The 18,783-nt window shown below is 36.0% G+C and overlaps 1 protein-coding gene across 2 annotated transcripts in view; it reads left to right on the top strand.

Annotated features, from left to right (window-relative positions):
• The window catches only part of LOC149779211 (uncharacterized), a 152,017-nt gene that overhangs the window by 63,562 nt on the left and 69,672 nt on the right, over positions 1 to 18,783 (top strand). For both annotated transcript variants that reach the window (XR_016415587.1, XM_089939781.1), the window contains exon 11: positions 2,143 to 2,225. Coding sequence is in view for 1 of the 2 variants with exons in the window: in XM_089939781.1 (XP_089795907.1) it covers positions 2,143 to 2,225 (83 nt within the window). In the remaining variant the exon portion in view is untranslated. The remainder of the gene's footprint in view (positions 1 to 2,142; positions 2,226 to 18,783) is intronic.

The raw sequence follows: 18,783 nt of genomic DNA on the forward strand, positions 1-18,783 counted from the left end.
GAAATATTTAGATTAGAAAATGATGAAAATTATGAGAATCAGCTGCTTGGAGTAGACTTTACTTAACAGACTCTGATGGAGTATTCACACAAGGTTAAGTTTGCAAGAAAGATGACAAGTGGAATTTTTGTGTACATAAAATTGTATGAATTTCATGTGTTGATAGTTTTAATTATTCAGTGTGAATTCATCATTTTATGGATTATTCATGGCTAGAGAAACAAATTGGTAAGAAAATCATTTATTTCATCTCTATGCATGAGTTTTATCTCAGCATGTAGCATGAAATTTATACCATTATGTACGTAATTTTATTGAGAACTGCTGTGCCAAACATTAGCTTAATTAAAGGAACATACATAAGAAAATATTTATTGCAAGTATACATTCAAGCTCCGTCTGTAAAAATGTGCAAGCCATGAACCCTCAGCAAGTCTCAGGGATACAGGCACTGGTAAGGCTAACACTGCTCTAGGTGATTTCTCTGCAAATATGCTGTAGGGGAATGCTTAGCTGTTTGGCTCAAGGATACAGGCACTGGTAAGGCTAACACTGCTCTAGGTGATTTCTCTGCAAATATGCTATAGGGGAATGCTTAGCTGTTTGGCTCAGGGATACAGGCACTGGTAAGGCTAACACTGCTCTAGGAGATTTCTCTGCAAATATGCTGTAGGGGAATGCTTAGCTGTTTGGCTCAGGAGTTAATTAGTTAATGAAAGACTATTTTTTGTTGTTCTTTGAATATACTCAGCCGGGCATCACTGTTAACATGTCCTAGCTTTTGTGTGCAGTTTCTTCTTCAGCTGCTCTATCCAATCATAATCTACTACATTGCATGTCCACCCCTTCCAAGTTAACTAAAGATGCTTACAATGTCTTTTGGTTTGTTTTATTAACAGAACTGCTAAAATATCACCTGCTAGCATAATAGGTAATAATGCTGTAGTGGTCTCCCCTTGGACAGAAGATTCGGGGTTACTACTTCTGCTTGTGCCTTGCCAGCACAGATTGTGTTGCAGACTATTTTGTTACAGCAAGGCTTATAAATGAAGAAACAGCTGTCATTATAAGAATGACCATGAAGATGTTCTCTTTTATATGGCGCATACTTCATGGGTGTGGCAATGAAGATGTTCTCTTTTTTGTGGCGCATACTTCATGGGTGTGACAATGAAGATGTTGTTCTCTTTTCTATGGCGCATACTTCATGGTTGTGGCAGTGAAGATGTTCTCTTTTCTATGGTGCATACTTGATGGGTGTGACATAAAAAGATGTTGTTCTCTTTTCTATGGCGCATACTTCATGGGTGTGGCAATGAAGATGTTGTTCTCTTGGATTATGTTCATTCTGAGAGTAACGGTGTTCTGCAATATCAATGCTTGAAAGATATGGTTTGTCAAATTATTGATTGCCTGGAAGTCACCTATTTTTCTGTTTTTGAAAGAGACAAGGATGGTGATCACTTAGTACCAGCCATTATGTAGCATACATTTCACTACACCTAGAAGTTAGCTCAGAGTGACACACTTGATATTCTTCATGAATGTTTGCATGTCATTAAACATTTGGATAAAACATCTCAAATTGATTAAAAACAGATGACTATTGATTTCTTTCCATGCAGATATTTTCAGGCACTGGTAAAACTTGTTTGCTAAAGGTATGTCAAACGTCATCAACATGGAAATTAATATGGACACAGATGTAAACATTTTGAATAATTAAGCAATGAATTTGGATATAATGTGTCTCAGTTATAACTTTATAAAAATCAAAGTTCTCTATGAAATGTTATAAAACTAAGTTTACTTACACGTCTGACAGCTAGTGTCAAAACAATTTTGCAAGATAAATACATTGAAGGTTGTAAGGATTTCAATCAGAATAAAGTTATGCAATTTACCTTACTATTCAGGTGCATTTCAGGCTATGCAAGTAATATACACATTTTACCTTACTATTCAGGTGCATTTCAGGCCATACATGTAATATACATTCACCATGGTCTGTGAATGTATAAGTGAAAATTGAAGTCAACAGCAATCTAAACATGTCTTTTTGAGGGTTATGCTGCCATAGACATTCCTTGCTTATGTTGAGTCACAACTTGCAATGTGTATTGATCTTTTTCTTTTTTTCAGCAAAGATATCTGGCACTAATTTTGAATTTGCAATCAAGGAAATTAGAGTTCAAAATGAATTCAAGTGGAATACCTATGAAAAGGTGAGTAGTTCAGAATATCTTTTTGAGGAATATACATGTACCATGAATTGAAAGTATGAAGGGTTGCAAATTTGGTTAAAAATATGTAATTTTTTGTTACTGCATACAAATGGATTTTTGTCACTTTTGACTTTATTATTAGTATCAATTTAAATTAAAAAGAAATTTCAGATCAATAAAAAGAAGGATGGAGGGTGATATGTGATAATTTTTTGCATGAATGCACCATCTTATGAATTTCTGAATGCAACATCTTACATTTATTTATGAAAGTAGTAAACAATATTTGAAAGGAGTTTTTTTGTGTATAATTCTTACAAATATAAGCCAAGCTTTGCATACATAATTTGAAACTTTCCAATAAGACCTTTGTAGACATGTATGCTTGAAGTAGCTTGAAAATAATGGTCATGCAACTAATAAGTGTGTTTTATAGCATATATGCATCAAGTTTAATGGCACATCAGCACAGTCATGGCTATTTAATACAAAATAAGTTTTGGTTTTCCCAAAAAGGCATACAGCACAATGATAAAGGCATACAACTCAATGATAGAGACATATAACATAATGATAAAGGCATGCAACTCAATGATAAAGGCATACAACTCAATGATAAAGGCATAAAGCTCAGTGATAAAGGCATACAACTCAATGATAAAGGTATATAAGACAAAGATAACAGAAAAAGGGAAAAATCCTGCAGGGCCATAGAGAATCTATTATAAATCCCTAGTAGCCTGCAAGGGCATACAGCTATTCTAGATCCCCTAGCCTTCAAGGTCTTACTTACTGTGTCACAGTCTATTCTACATCACCTAGCCTGCAAGGTCATATAGAATCTATTCTAGATCCAATAACCTGCAAGGTCATACAGAGCCTGTTATAGATCCCCTAGCCTGCAAAGGCATACAGCTATTTTAGATCCCTAGTAGCCTGCAAAGGCATACAGCTATTCTAGATCCCCTAGCCTGCAAGGGCATACAGAGTCTATTCAAGATCCTCTAGACTGCAAGGGCATACAGAGTCTGTTATAGTTCCCATAGCCTGCAAGGGCATACAGAGTCGATTCTATATCACCTAGCCTGCAAGAGCATACAGAGTCTATTCTGTCCCATAGCCTGCAAGGGCATTCAGTCTATTGTATGTTCTATCAACTGCAAAGGCATAATCTATTCTGTCCCATAGCCTGCAAGGGCATACAGAGTCTATTCCAGATCCCCATGCCTGAAAGGGCATATAGTCTATTCCATATCTACTGTATTTCATCTACTGACTTGAATGCAGACAATACCACACTATAAGATTTCAAGTGACTAAAATCAGACCTAGAGGTATCCTTTCAGATATTCTTATTTAGAATAGATTCCTTTTTGATGAAAAATGACATGAAAGTAAACACAGAGAAGACCTAAGTATTAATGATTACTACCAAACAAAAGAGAGCAACATAGGAAAATAGCAATTTAAATCTTAAGTCGAATGAAATTTGCCTTCAAATGGTTATTACCCATGACAAAATTCTTGGAGTGATATTTGACAACAATTTGCAATGGAATGAACATATTCCAGTCATATGTCATAGTCATTTCACGTCTATGCTTATATAGCAAGATAAGGCCATATCTATCATCTAAACATATGTAAATATAATACATATGATATACACAACCATACATAGACTGCTCTAATGTTATCTGGGGGAATAATTATGACAGGAATATACAAATTATTCCACTTGCAAAAAAAGAGCTTGCAAACTCATCTTAGTTAATGCTGAAAACATCCCAAAAGTTATGAATGATAATAAAATGTTAACAGTAAGTGAACAAGTATTTTTGACAAAGGCTAGAATTAAGCACAAAGTTTCAAACAATATGACCCTATTATATATCAAGGAACTATTTCATGCTGGAAAAGGAGACAATACTACCAATATAAGATTAGTTTCAGCTAACCCCCTTCAGCAGCAGGAAGGGCAGACAGACCTAGGGTTCCCGACAAAGAATAAATCTTCCACAGAAAACTTTTTCGTAGAAAGGTTCTATTTGCCGAATAAAGGCTTCCTGGGGAATTTTACTTGTTACTGAACCCTGTTCCATCAATAAAACCCTAGTCTGAAGATTTTAGCTGAAAAAAAAGTATTCTACGTGAATTTTAATTTTTTTTCGTTTATTGCTATACAACTGACCATAGGTAGGGCCCTCCCTGCTGCTATTGTCTAATTGCACAAAGATTATGCCAGTCAGCGTTAAAAGATTTTATCCAAACCTATTTGATATCTTGACCTGGGATCACATAAATTTACCGTTACAAATCCATGAGGTGTAGCTTGAGCTCGTGAGAAGAAATTTTTAAATTTATTTATATCCATGTCGCCACCACACCAGGTCTGATGAATATTTCTTAATGTATGAGCATCGATGCCATTAAAAATAACCAAAATATTACAATTATCTCAGATCACTTTAGGTATCTGAGTATACCTCTGAGTTACATAAATGACATCTGTATTTTTATGTCTACCACGGGAAAATATTCTGGCTGGATTAGTTTCTTTATCCAGCATCACGTCATCGTAGACAAATAAATTATTGATCGACCCATCTAGATCATCAACTGAGGGAGCTTCTTCGATATCTGTTATAAAATCAATAATATTTTCACCATTATTCAGCAAGGCTGCATTTTCATTAAATTCTTTCAATACCTGATAACAACGCTGATCATCCACAGATGGTGCAGCTAAATACAATTTATCCCATTTTAACCATCTCATTATCAAATTCAACAATAATTGAGTTTTTCCACTCCCTGATGGACCTATTATTATCATTCTAATTGAATTGGGCAACGCAGCCTGATGCTTGATAGGAACAGATTTTTTTTTAGCTGAAAAATCAATTACATTCATGATATAATAAATATTATGGATCTATATTGTGTCAAATGTAAAACACGCACACCAACTGTAGAGCTAACTACAGTTGTTACTCGCAACAAGAGATCAGCTGTTACCGGTAAATGTGAAAAATGTGGCACAAAAAAGTTTAGATTTACATCATCAACTAAAAAAAAGATTACACAGAGGTGATATCACCTCCAAGTTATCCTCACAACCAGGATTCCCTTGGGCTAAATATTCAGGAGAAAAACACCTACCAGGATACAGCTACTGTGGACCAGGTACCAGACTCGATATCAGATTAAATAATCAGGATCAACCAAATTCAGGTGAGGAGCCAATTAATGTGATTGATCAGGCTTGTTTGATTCATGACATAGCATATCGAAATAAAGATATTCAACAACGACATCTTGCTGATATAAATTTAATTCACGCAATAAATTCCATAAAAAATAAATCTATCAAAGAGAGGCTAGATTCGTGGTTAATTAAAAACGCAATGAAGGGTAAATTAATCTTCGGTGCTGGTAATTATTATGGAATCAATTTATTATTCCCCTGCTGGATTTTGGCGGGTTAAACCAGCTATCAAGAAGCTTGCAAAGGCTGCTCGAGTAAAACCGTCAACGGCTGCTGCTTGGTTATCTAAACAGGCTATATGGCAAATTTATCTACCACCACCAAAACGAATCGAACACGCGCATTTTGATGTTAGCATGCCAAATGAGGTCCATCAGGCTGATATAATGTTTTTACCACATGATACTGTTGGCGTACTAACCGTAGTAGATATTGCTAGCAGATATAAAGAAGCTGAGCCATTAACCAAGAAAACAGCTGCTGAGGTAGCTGATGCATTTGAAAAAATATATCAGCGAGGACTACTAACCTGGCCAATTTTACTTCAGGTTGACTATCGTGTGCTGAAAAATGGCGTTAAACCCTACAACAACAACAACAACAACTTCAGGTTGATCCCGGATGGGAATTTCTTGGTGCGGTGACCTCATTAATGAAACAAAAAACATACAAAAATAAGACGAGGCAAGGTTAATATTCACAATGATCAGGCAATTGTGGAGAGATTCAACAAAACATTAGCTGAACGGTTATTTGGTTATCAATACGCGATGGAATTTATTCAGGATAAACGATCTAACGACTGGGTTGTTAGGCTACCCGGTGTTATTTCTGCGATAAATAACAAAACATGGAGAGCTATATCAATGAAACCAGCAATTGCCATACAGAAAGATTTTATACCGATAAAACGACGTGATTTTTCAGCTCGACCTGTTCTTGGTAGTGTCATCGTCAGATATCTATACAAACCGGGTGAGGCTGAGGGTGGCAGAAAAAGAGCGACAGATCCAATCTGGAGCACGACAACACACAATATAGCATCAGTGACGAGATCATCAGGTAGACCAGCAGTTTACATGCTCGATTCGTTAGCGCCTCAACGAGGTTTTACTCGTGAAGAATTACAAGTGATACCAGCTGATACTCAATTACCGCTTCAGTCACTTAGATAATCAACTCCATGCCGATTGCACTCTAAACAAGTCAGAGTAATATTATCGCGATTGTGGCCTAAATTATTATTTATTCTGTCTACGGTAAATTGTCTGGAATCATTTTTTTGATAACTCCACGTCATTATGCAATTACAACCAGCACAATGATTTTTTTTGTTTTTCTTTCAGCGATAAAATAAATTCAACATCTAAATCAAATTCGTGATTATTTTTTTTATCGGTTTGTTTATAGCTGATAAATTTTTTTTTAATCACATACTCGTCAATTTCATCGTTAATAATTATTCTATCTAAGACAATCCGTCCTAGTTGGTTTATTTTTCTTACTCTGGATACAGCTAAATACACCAAATTAGACCATTCTATGTGATCGTCAGCAATCCAAACTCGAGTATCGGTTATGGTTAATCCCTGCGAAGAATGAATTGTCATAGCATATCCTAGTGTCCACGGAGATTTTTCTGCATTCAACAAATCATTAACAAAATCAATATCAACAGCGACTATATCATTCAACACAAGATTCTGCTTTCCTTGTCCTGGTATATCAACGTCAATATTCTGCAATCTGGTATCGGCTGGTCTGTAACATAACGGTACTGGCATCAGCGGAAATTTTTCTTGATGTAATTTAAATAATCTTTGCTGAAGCACGTCGCATATTATTTTTCTGCTAGCCACAATTAAGTCACTTGGAGTCCACGTTGATAAGAAATCTTCCATGGATGATTTTGGAATTATTTCTCGCATCACACTGCATTGAATTTTATTTGGTTGTAATCGAATTAATCTCTTAAATTCGCTCAACCGACCATCAAGAAATCTATAATCGGTGTTAACTTCCTCATAATAATCAACAAAATTCTTTAGCCACTCATGAGGTGATTCTCCATCAGTAGGATTAGGTTGGCCGTGATCGCCGCACATAATTACTGCTGTGTTTTTTGTTAAGAACCAATCCAAAAACATTTTTAACGTTTTGACGAATACAGTACAAATTTCATCCCATATAATTACTCTATTCACGTATTTCTCTCCTATTCGCGAAGGATTCCATGTACCACCATTATACTTGAAAAAGCTGTGATACGTACATGAGTTAACGCCGCGTTGTCTCATTTCTCGCGCTAATCGATGTGTCGGCGTCAACACGATTACATCAACGTTCTTAAATAATTCCATGATTCTGGTCGTTTTACCTGATCCACCCGGTCCATTCACGTAGACTGTCTTATATCTTGATGCTGGATCATACACAGATGGTGCTGTCGAAATTTCTGATACATTATCAGAATAATAATTATCCTCCACAGGTACATCAGCGTTTTCGCAGTACCATAAAATATGTTCGTCCTTTACTCGCTATGTACCCCATGATCCATTGCCGGTTAATTTTTCCAACTCTGATAGAAATTTTTCATCAACATAGAATGAATCAGTACCTACCCTAACAGCGTCATTAGGGAATTTATTTATCATCGATAGCAGATTTATACTCGTGTACGCCAACATTGACGATCTTAAATGAGTATACTGCGGTGACTCTCCCTCGAGATAGCTAACTACAGTACCTAATTTTGTTCCGTTTGATAAATAAACATTTTCTCTGTTACAAAATATACCTCGCTCAGCGGTATCAGTGATTATAAAATCTAATTCAGCTTCGTCCATGATCAATCTGCAATTATGTCGATGATCACACGAACCACCCTGAGTAAACTTTCCGATTATTTTTCTGCCTAAATCTTTCGCGTCGTCATGTTCAGTTGGCAGCCAAACGTCATTTTGTTTTTTATATGATACAATAGCCTCGCTGACCGTCAACGATGTCAACATCGCAGAATCTAGCATATATCTCAATAAAACAATTGGAACCCATTTTTGTTCTGAGAAATGTTAACCAAACCAAACGTAACAGATTTTATGCAAACCATCATTAAATTTAAACGATACAACACGAGCAAATCCTGTCAGGGGAAAATCTGGCAATGATCCATTAATAGAAACTCTGGTCATCTCATCGCAGGGACGGCCAAATTGAGTAAAATATTTACTGCACTCACCCATTCCGAGAAAACTACCAGGATAACACGCTATCATGTCAAATGAAATCATATTCATAGGATTATATTCAGTATTCCATAATCCACCATGACCGTATTCGATACAGCTCTGCTGAATATCTTTAAGAAACGCACGTCGATTTGGCTTCCATGAATTTTTCTCTCTCGCTGCATGAGCAACAACAGATGGAATCGTGAAACAATTAACCAACAAATTTTCATTCGCAGAATATTTTTTTGCCATTGCTGTCATTGAATCATGTAAAGATTCACTTCGGTATAATTCTCCGTTAGGCCGTACGAACTGATCGTATTTCTGATCACTGGAAAACAACCAAATAGATACCGGGTCAGATTTACTTATTTCATGAATAAAATCAAAAATATATCCGCTGTAAAATTTAACAACTCGCTCTCGAGGAAAAATATTTACCGCGCTACTCCATACTTGAGAATTGTGATCAATTATTTCTATGGGTTCTCCTCTTGATTTATACGCAGATGAGTACAAAATCTCGCCTGATATCGTTTTTACCGTGATGGGAAATTTTAATTTCGCTGATAACGCAGCAACATCATCAATTGATGCACCATCAGCGACAGAATCTGACCAAGCATTAATTTTTTCTCGCCGTAGATCTGTTAACCCATTCCCGCGTTTCACGTTTGTAAAATGCTCTATTATTCGCTCAGCTACGCAATTTATCTTCGTGGACATCTTCATCTTGGCAATATTCTCAACGGTGGGTTTATTTAATTTATATACGCCATAAACAACCGCTGTGACAGGATAAGCTCGTATATAGTACGGTTTGTCTATGCCGGTCAATAATCCTGGTTTAGATTTTGTACTCACCGTTACAGATTTTTTTCTGCTAATTACGGGATCGCGCTTGTCTCGAGTAATCCACACGTCATTTTCGTTGTATACAATGAATTTGATACTGAGTATGTATTTGTCATCGCCGAGTAAATTAATTAATTTTTTAGCCCGTGTATCGTTCATTGTATTGTCTATGTCGTTTGTTCTCCATGTGGACCATACATGAGCCACTCCATCATCGTAGAATTCCCTCTTAGCGAGATCTACCTCAGGAACAACATACTCAATATCATCTAGGTCGAATATTTTCATTATTATATTTTAGACAAATGTTTAATAAATAAAATGTATCAATGCAAATGGCTAATGGTTGGTTCGTTGAATTACTGCAATAGATCATGCAGAAAAGAATACTGTGGAATACATTTAGCTTATATGAAGCGAGGTGGAGTTGGCCCAACCAGATGTATCAGATACGGCGTTGGAATTCGAGGAGGAACGCGTATTTGTTCAGGTTGTGGCGGTAAAAAATTTAGAGAACTCAAGCGATATTATGATAAAAAATCTTCCGATAGTGATCTCGCTATCAAGCATGAGGAAGATTATCTAAATAGGTTTTCAGACAAACTTTGATTTAGACAAATGGATATTGTATAATGAATCCTATATTCAGAAGACATCCAATCTATGATAATTATGAAGCATCGCGCGACGGTGTTGTCAGAAACTGCAGATTGAAAAAACCGGTTGGTGTTGTTAGTAATATCGGTTACCTGAGATTTAATATCAGCGATGAAAAGAAAACATATTTTAATCATTGATTTGTGTATGAATGTTTTCATGGACCAATCAAACACAGCCTGGTGATTGATCATATTAACGGAAATATACTCAACAATACCATAGAAAACCTCCAAGCGATTACGCAGCGTGAAAATTCACTGAAGGGTAATAACAGGTTATGGTAATAAAATTGCCAGGGTGGTCAAATCAATCAACGTGGAGACCGGTGAAGAATTGTATTTTAAATCAATGTCCTCTGCTGGTAAATATTTTGTCATTTGCCCCGCATCAGTACGACACGTGGCAGAAGGAAGAGTCAAATCAACATTCTCATACAAATTTGGTTATTGGGTCAAATTCGGTTATTATGCCCTCATATTAGACTCAGATGAATAAAAATCCTCTGATATTAGATTCTGTATATATCTGAAATGATTATTTTTTTTTTTTGCACATTTAGAATTAAGCTAATATAAATATGAACCAAGAAAATATTAATGAAATAATCAAATCTATCGAGGTGCTTCGAATCAAAGAAATTCCTTTATCGGATGATTTAGACGCTGACAAAATCACAATGGATTTTGAAACATTGATTCAGAACAAACAAGAAGGCCGATACACGCTGTCGTCCGAATACAGATTAATCAAAAAAATTCAGTCTGCAATGTACAAATCCCTGATTAATATTGATGATACACAAATATCAGATTTTACCCTGTTGGCGCATGCCATTGAAAAAATTCAATCAGTATTGTCTGACGCGTATGAATCTAAAAAAATGATTGATACACGTGCAAGGCAGCTGCGAAAATTAATTTCTGAATAATTTATTTCTGAATAATTTTATTTTATTTCTGAATAAAATTTTTTTCTGAATAATTTTAAGAAAATCAATCATTTCGGTGAAAAAATCAACCATTTTACATGATTTTGTCAAAGAAAAATTATCAAAATGCAGATTTTTGTCAGGTCAAAGCTCAAGCGATTCTCTAATTGATTTATTGATAAAATGCGAAAAAACGTAAAAATTAACCCAAAACCACCAGGAATTTATCAAAAAAAACCATCAGTAATTGTTGATTTTTGAGCTAATTTTGTTAATTTTTGATGATTTATCAACAAATCAATTAGAGAACCGCTTGAGGTTTGACCTGACAAAATCAACAAAATTGTGGATTTTTCTTTGACAAAATCATGTAAAATGGTTGATTTTTTCACCAAAATGGATAATTTTTCATCAAGAACGGCCAAATTTTTCAAAATCTTCAGAAAAAAACACAAATATAAAATAAAATTAATTTTTTTTGTTGCTATAATGACAAAATTAAGTTTTTATTAGCAGATTTATATTCGGAGTCTCGCCACGTATATCTAACAAATTCCAAGATTGGTCAGTTAGTGAGAAATTCACTCTCGACAGTAGATTATTGTGACACCTCAAGTAAACAGGATTGATCGGTTCTTGCACAAGTAAAAATCCAGGCGGGACTGCTGGTGAAAATGAATATAAAACAAACCCCTGTTTTGCCTGATCAGACACAGATGCATCTGCGCTGTAGCAGTTTTCGATGATATCACAATTAAGATTAACCGCGACAACATTTGTCATATTTACCACATCAGGCGAAATATGCTGTCCGGTACCATCTGGTGCATTATCGCGATTAAGAACAGCTGCTGGTGGTATTGATTTTCTCCACGCAGTAAGTAATTTATCAAATAAATCATCAACAATGTCAGTAATATCTTTTCTTAATTTAGGTGCCTGATAACTTAGGATTTTAAAGTCTGGAAACGTCGCCTCAGCGAATACGCGCTTAAAAATTTTTGTTTGTTATCAGATTTTTCATCAATTATTGCCTGAATTGCTCATGTGTGAAAATATTCCATATCTGACAATGTCTGGTTTATTGATTCTATGATCTTGATAATTTCGCCGCACGAACTTGATACATTAACGATACACTCATGAAAATAATTTTTAAAATTATTTAAATATAATTCAAATGCTTTATTAAATCCGGTAAAAAGATCAATGAAATTATCAAAACTTATAGATTTATATTGTAACATTGTCATTGAAATAAAAAAAACACATCATATCACCTTTTTTTCTAAAGATGAATTCAGATCTCTGTGTTGCTCTAAACTCAGCTGTAGGATCTTTTATTTTTTCAAAATGATAATATTTTTTGTCTGAGGTAAAATCGGATTTTTTAGGTTCTGGTGGTATTGGTGGTGCTGGCGGTGCAATCTCAGGCCAACCTAGTACGGTTCTTATTGAACTTGAATAAATATCAACCATGTAATTTGAGCTCACTTCGATAACCGAGGTCAATGTTGGCTCGTGCCCAGATATCTTTATTCCAGGATCCTCTTCGGTTATATTTTTTATTCTCCATGTTAATTCATCGCTGAATTGCTCAATCTGATAACTGCCTGTTGGTAATCCAACTACGTTCCAATCAGGTGTTCCATCGGGTTTATTTTTATTAGCAAAAACAAATGAATTATTTGATTGTAAATTTCCAAATGATTTAGCTCTGATATTTGGCCAGCTGTAATAAACTCTCAAATGCGCTAGTGCTATTTCACTAATAGAAATAGGTGTTGGAAAATTAATACTGAACTCGGGCTTAGTCGAGCTCGCCGAGATCATTGTTGTTTTTTGCGGATTTGTGTTCGTCGCTATCTGCGTCAGTAATTCTGTCATTATTTATATTGACATCTTTAATCGTTTGATTGTAAATCTTAGTCATCAGTGAGAATTCAGCGTCAGATACAGTACCACCGTTGAGGCTTTCTGATAGCATCGAGGATAATCTTGAATACGCCGCCATCGCTGTGTTTAATTTATTTTTGTATTCAGTTAAATTTGCGCTGGTACATGAAGATATTTTTTTTGTTATTATACCAAACACACCGGACAACGCAGTAGCCACAGAAACGATAGTTATCGCTGCCGGTGCTATCACTGTTAACGCTGATAATATTATTCCGGTACCAACAACAACGGCTGATACAGAATAAACAGTAACATCAATTACAACTAATCTGCGCTGATATTTTTTTATTTTTGTTTGATAAATATCGATTATATTTTTCAGAGACTCCTGCCACGCACGAGCCTGATCGTATCGGTATTTTGACGCGCTCATTTTATATTAATTAGGATGTTTTAAACACAAACTCAAGCACGTATGAGTATGTTGCTCCAAAAATACTACTATCAATTGGCTGTAATTCAAATACTGCTTCAGTATCTTTTTGTAATTCAACTGTTACCAGGTGAGGCGATTCAGTTGATAATCCAGCTATAATTACTCTAAATTTTTTTGGACTAATTATTGTTAATCTGTATATGCCAGCAACAGCTGGAGTATATTTTATTGTATTATCTGTTCTTGTCCATGTTGCAGATGTAGATGATGATACCATACGAACCACTTCATTGAGTAATTTTTTAATTTCTGAGTATTTTATACTGATTGCAGGTGATTTACTACCAAAAAATTCGAGAGTTATTTTGTTTAGGTCTAAAGTATTTCCCCTAAATCTTGTGAAGGTTATTATATGGGAATCATATTCTTCACGCAGAGAACATAATTTTAAATTTACATCATCGACGTACTTTTTTGTTACAGCATCCTCACCTGCTGTTGGATCTCCCAGTGAAGATAATTTGTTTTTGCCCATATTGAGCTCTCCTGACATTGTATCGCCGGTAATTTTTACATGATTGCTGATTCTTTGATGCACTAAATTATTCATAATTCCAATACCATCATCAAGTTTTTTGATATCTTCCTTAGCAGTATTAAAGTCACCTACATGAGTATTGTATTCGTCTCGTTTGATTGTTGCCTATCTTAACGTTGCTGGTCTTTAATTTCCCGTGCTGATCCTGAAAAATAGCAACCTCGTCAGGTCCTACTCCCGCTATCGATAAGAGATTATTTATTTAATCTTTTGTTGCATATTTAGATAAATCAACATCAACAGATTTTTTTCTCACGCGCGATGAGAGAGATCTACCGAAAATATCAACCATTATTTATACCTGATTGATCTAATTTATTTGACATGTACTCGTGGACTGTTTTATGGTATGGTTTGTTAGATTTAGATATCGCATCGAGTATATTAATCGCCTCATTGCCGCAGATCGGAGGATCGGTTAGTTTTTGTGTTGGTAGCGTAGAATACCATGCTGGTATATTTAATTGAGATATGTAATTAAGAAACTCACGAGGCGGAGCTAATCCATATGAATCAGTGTAGATAACCTCGTGTGGATTTATCGCGTAAGCAACCCAGTGAGTACCTGGTTGGGTGTTTTTATCGAGATTTACAATTCCTGTTTCATATTTATTGGGGTGAGCTGGTAATTGATCTCGCATGAATACCCCTCTGAAAAATTTTATTTTTTGTTTTTTAGCGGCATCAGTTAAATCAAAATTTGACATCGGTGTTATTTTACTAATCGAAGACCTTTTCCATACCATGAAGGGGGTGTTCCAGGTAGACGATAACCTCGACCTTTATTTTGCCGTATTTTCCACCGATTATTTTATTTACGGCTAATCCTCCTAGTGATCCAACAGTGCCCAATGCAATGGCTTTTGCTATAGTGGGTGTAGCAGTGGCAGCTATCGCGGGTGCAGCAGTGACTTTTGCTGCAATTAGTGCTGGTATCGCAGCTAACAACGGGAAAAATCCACCTGTCTTGGCCATATCTTTAATGGCACCAACGGATAAATTAATTTGGATTCCTGTTTTGCCTGACTTAGCTTTGTTAAAATGTGTTAGTTGTCTTTTGGTTAGAGACAGTTTATTTGGATCACCCTGAATCTGATTATGTTTCAATGTTAATTTTGTCCCGCAGGTTTTTGTGATACTTGATTGTAATTTTTTTATCTGACTCGGAGTCAGAGTTGCGCTAACGTGCTCATACATTTTATAAATAAACCGGTTGATTTAAATTACATTTTCTCCACAGGAGCGTCCATGATTCTCATGCGACCACCAATACCCTCGAGAATCATAGTTCTGTCGCTGAGTACGACCGCAATTGCTCTAAATTGAACAGCACCAGCGTTGGTTATTCTTGCTTTAAAATGTATATCAACAACAGATTGTTTTACCAAATCCATGTGTTCTAATGAAAAATGATAGACAGGATAAAATGATTTAAAATCCAATTGAGATATCTGCAGACCGGTGTCGATATTTTGGTCTCTTCCCATAAAGTTCCATAATCAATGATAACCACATGCCACGGAATTACCTGCGTAATCTAATGAAATTTCCTCGATTGGTTCTTGATGTCCGTTTATTCGCAGTGAGATCTCGCTGGCATTAAAATGATCAAAAATCATGTGAGTTCGTTCTTGACTACCTAACCGATCAGCCGTCTGAAGAGCCACAAAGATATGTCTTGGCGCAGAAACACCCTGCTGCGATGCTATATGCCAGGTAAAATTACCGTTGATGTTACTTTGAATGCTATCCGTGAATGTTGTCAACCAAGACATTACTGACTTACCACCCTGATTCATAAATGATAATAATTTTCCTTCTTCACTCGCTGATGGTGTCATCGATGGCATCCACAGGGTTAATTTGGTTAGTACAACCTTGCCGTCGTCAACACCAGCTCCCCTCCAGATAGCATCGTTGCTGTCGCCTTTTCGATAAAACACAACTGTGTGCTTAGCGCCAAAAATAACCTTTCTGAAGTATCTACAAAACTCAAAAATATGGGATAATGGAATCGCACATGAAAATCTTCGACGATCCTTGGTCAGCATAACCTTACGCACGGTATATCCGAGGTTGTAAGTGTCAATGGGTTCATGAATTGTCGCAAAATCACCAGCTGGTTGGTTTACTGTTCCAGCCACAGCAACAACTGAAGAATCATGGACCATTTGTATCTTTTTAAACGGACTTGGATCAGCGTTGTTTGAATTATCCTTGGTAAACATCATGCTAGGACCAGCCGATCTGGTAAAATCGTCTGAGTATCTTGCCAAGCCAGTAATTGTTGTTGCCACATCAATGTTATCATTGATTGATTCAATTTGTCTTCCATCAATCATATATGTGGCACTCTTAAATAATGCCATGATACCGTTGTTAACAAATCCAATATTGTTAGCTTCGGCATACGCGGTACCATCAGCTAATTTGACGATCTCACCAACAACCTCAATATAAGCCTCGCAAGGAAGAAAATACCGCGTTGTGTCTTGTACTTGTAATTCGGTTCTGCTGCTGCTATTTGGTGTCACCGCATCATATGAGTAAAATTGATAATCCTGAACAGAGAAATCTTTCCTCACTGGCTCATCCATGTTGAAAGCATCATTGGATGTCTGTGAAAACATTTTATTAATAAAAATATTCATCGTCTAAAACGAATATTACCTCCGTATGCACTGGTGCTAACTACATCTTGAGGTTGCGTTAATGATTGTACCAGAGCCTCTTGTTGCGCTAACTCTGCTAATTTTTGATTAGCTGCATCATTTACTACCTTACTAACCTCGGGGGGCATCTCAGCGGTAATAGGTAATTTTGCCGGTGGTTTTTTTCGCACCAAATTTGATAATTTTTTCTTGATGGCATCAAAACCTTTGCTAGCGGCATTACCAACAGCACTGGAGACCTTATCACGAATGATGCCTATTGCTTTCGCTGATAATTGTTTAGCAATGGATCCAACCTTAGGAGCTATCGTGGTGAAGAGATCACCCAATCCTGACCCGTAGTTGTATTTGTATATGGGTAACCGCGAGTTGACCACACGAATCAGTACTGGTCGCTGATTATATTTATGGATAATCATTTTTATTTATTATTTGATTGGTTTAATCGCTGTAATAATCAACGATCTCATCGATGAAATCGCGGTAAATAGATGCGTCGATGATACCACCCTGAAATAACCTTCTGCAGATATCAGTTGCTTCATTGATTATTTCATGAGAATTATTTCTGGCTCTCATTCCCCCAATTTAAACCTCCAACCGAGATGCATCATTAACAACGCTATCGGGACAAATAGTATTATATCCACTGCCTGTGGTCTCAGGTACATCCTGGAATTCTTCTGGAGATTGTGGTTGCTGAGATTTTTCTTTTCGTTCTTTCACAAGATTTGCAAATTTTTTATATTCAGGATCTTGAGTATCAACATTTTTACCTGTAGCAGCAAAATATAATGCAGAATTCCAATTATTAGGTCTCACTTTATCAAGATGTTCCTGTTTCACGAAATTTTCTCTGTCATCATAACCGAATGCAGCTATATTAATTAATTTTTCTCTGTCTTTAAAAGTATCAAGAGCTTCCTTTGTAAATATATATGTTGTTGGTTTTAATTTTTTAGGTTGTTGTTGTATCTGCACAGGTGAAGGTTGTATCTGCACAGGTGAAGGTTGCTGTTGCAGCGATTCAAAATATCTATCTATTGCATCACTATATTCAATAAATCTTGGATCATTGGATTTAGCTTGGTTAGTCTTGTAATATATACTGTATATCCATCTATATCATTTTTCACGATCTACTGGCTTATCAGCGTATTCAGGTTTCAAGATTTTTTTTCGCTGATCTTCATTATATGACTGCACAGCGGCCACAGCGAGTATATCAATTTTTTTATCGATCTTATTTCGGTAATACTTTCTTCGGTAAATTTATCAATAGCAGCAACCGTTTTAACTAATTGTCCTGCATCGTCATCAGGTTTTTCATCAGCTGCAGCTTCGGCTACAGGTACAGCTACAGGTACAGGTGCAGGTTGTGGTCGAGTTTGTTCTTCAATTTTTTTCAATATAGGAAGAATACCATGTTTCTTATCCTCAATATCTTTTGTATCACCCAAAATAATCTGCTCGGTGGTCTCGGTAATTGGTTTAAATAATAATTCGGTTGACTCAGTAAATCCTTGTTTTGCCTCTTCGACGGCACGTATTTTCTGCTTAACCGCTTCTTTTATTGGTATATATTTCTTCAGAGTTTCCTGTCGCTCTCTTGCTATTCTTGTTCTCAATGATTCTCCAACATCCATGATTATGTCATTATTGATGTAAATTTAATATAATCTTTGTGCAATTAGACAATAGCAGCAGGGAGGCCCCTACCTATGGTCGGTCGTATAGCAATAAACGAAAAAAAATTAAAATTCACGTAGAATACTTTTTTTTCAGCTAAAGTCTTCAGACTAGGGTTTTATTGATGGAACAGGGTTCAGTAACGAGTAAAATTCTCCAGGAAGCCTTTATTCGGTAAATAGAACCTTTCTACGAGAAAGTTTTCTGTGGAAGGTTTATTCTTTGTCGGGAACCCTAGGTCTGTCTGCCCTCCCTGCTTCTCCCAAATAAAGAACTCATTAAGAAATGTTTTCAATATTCAGGATCACTAATTTGGAACA

This window comes from Sinohyriopsis cumingii, chromosome 17, assembly GCF_028554795.1.
Source record: "Sinohyriopsis cumingii isolate HCF-2022 chromosome 17, ASM2855479v2, whole genome shotgun sequence".
In the NCBI taxonomy this organism is placed as follows: domain Eukaryota; kingdom Metazoa; phylum Mollusca; class Bivalvia; order Unionida; family Unionidae; genus Sinohyriopsis; species Sinohyriopsis cumingii.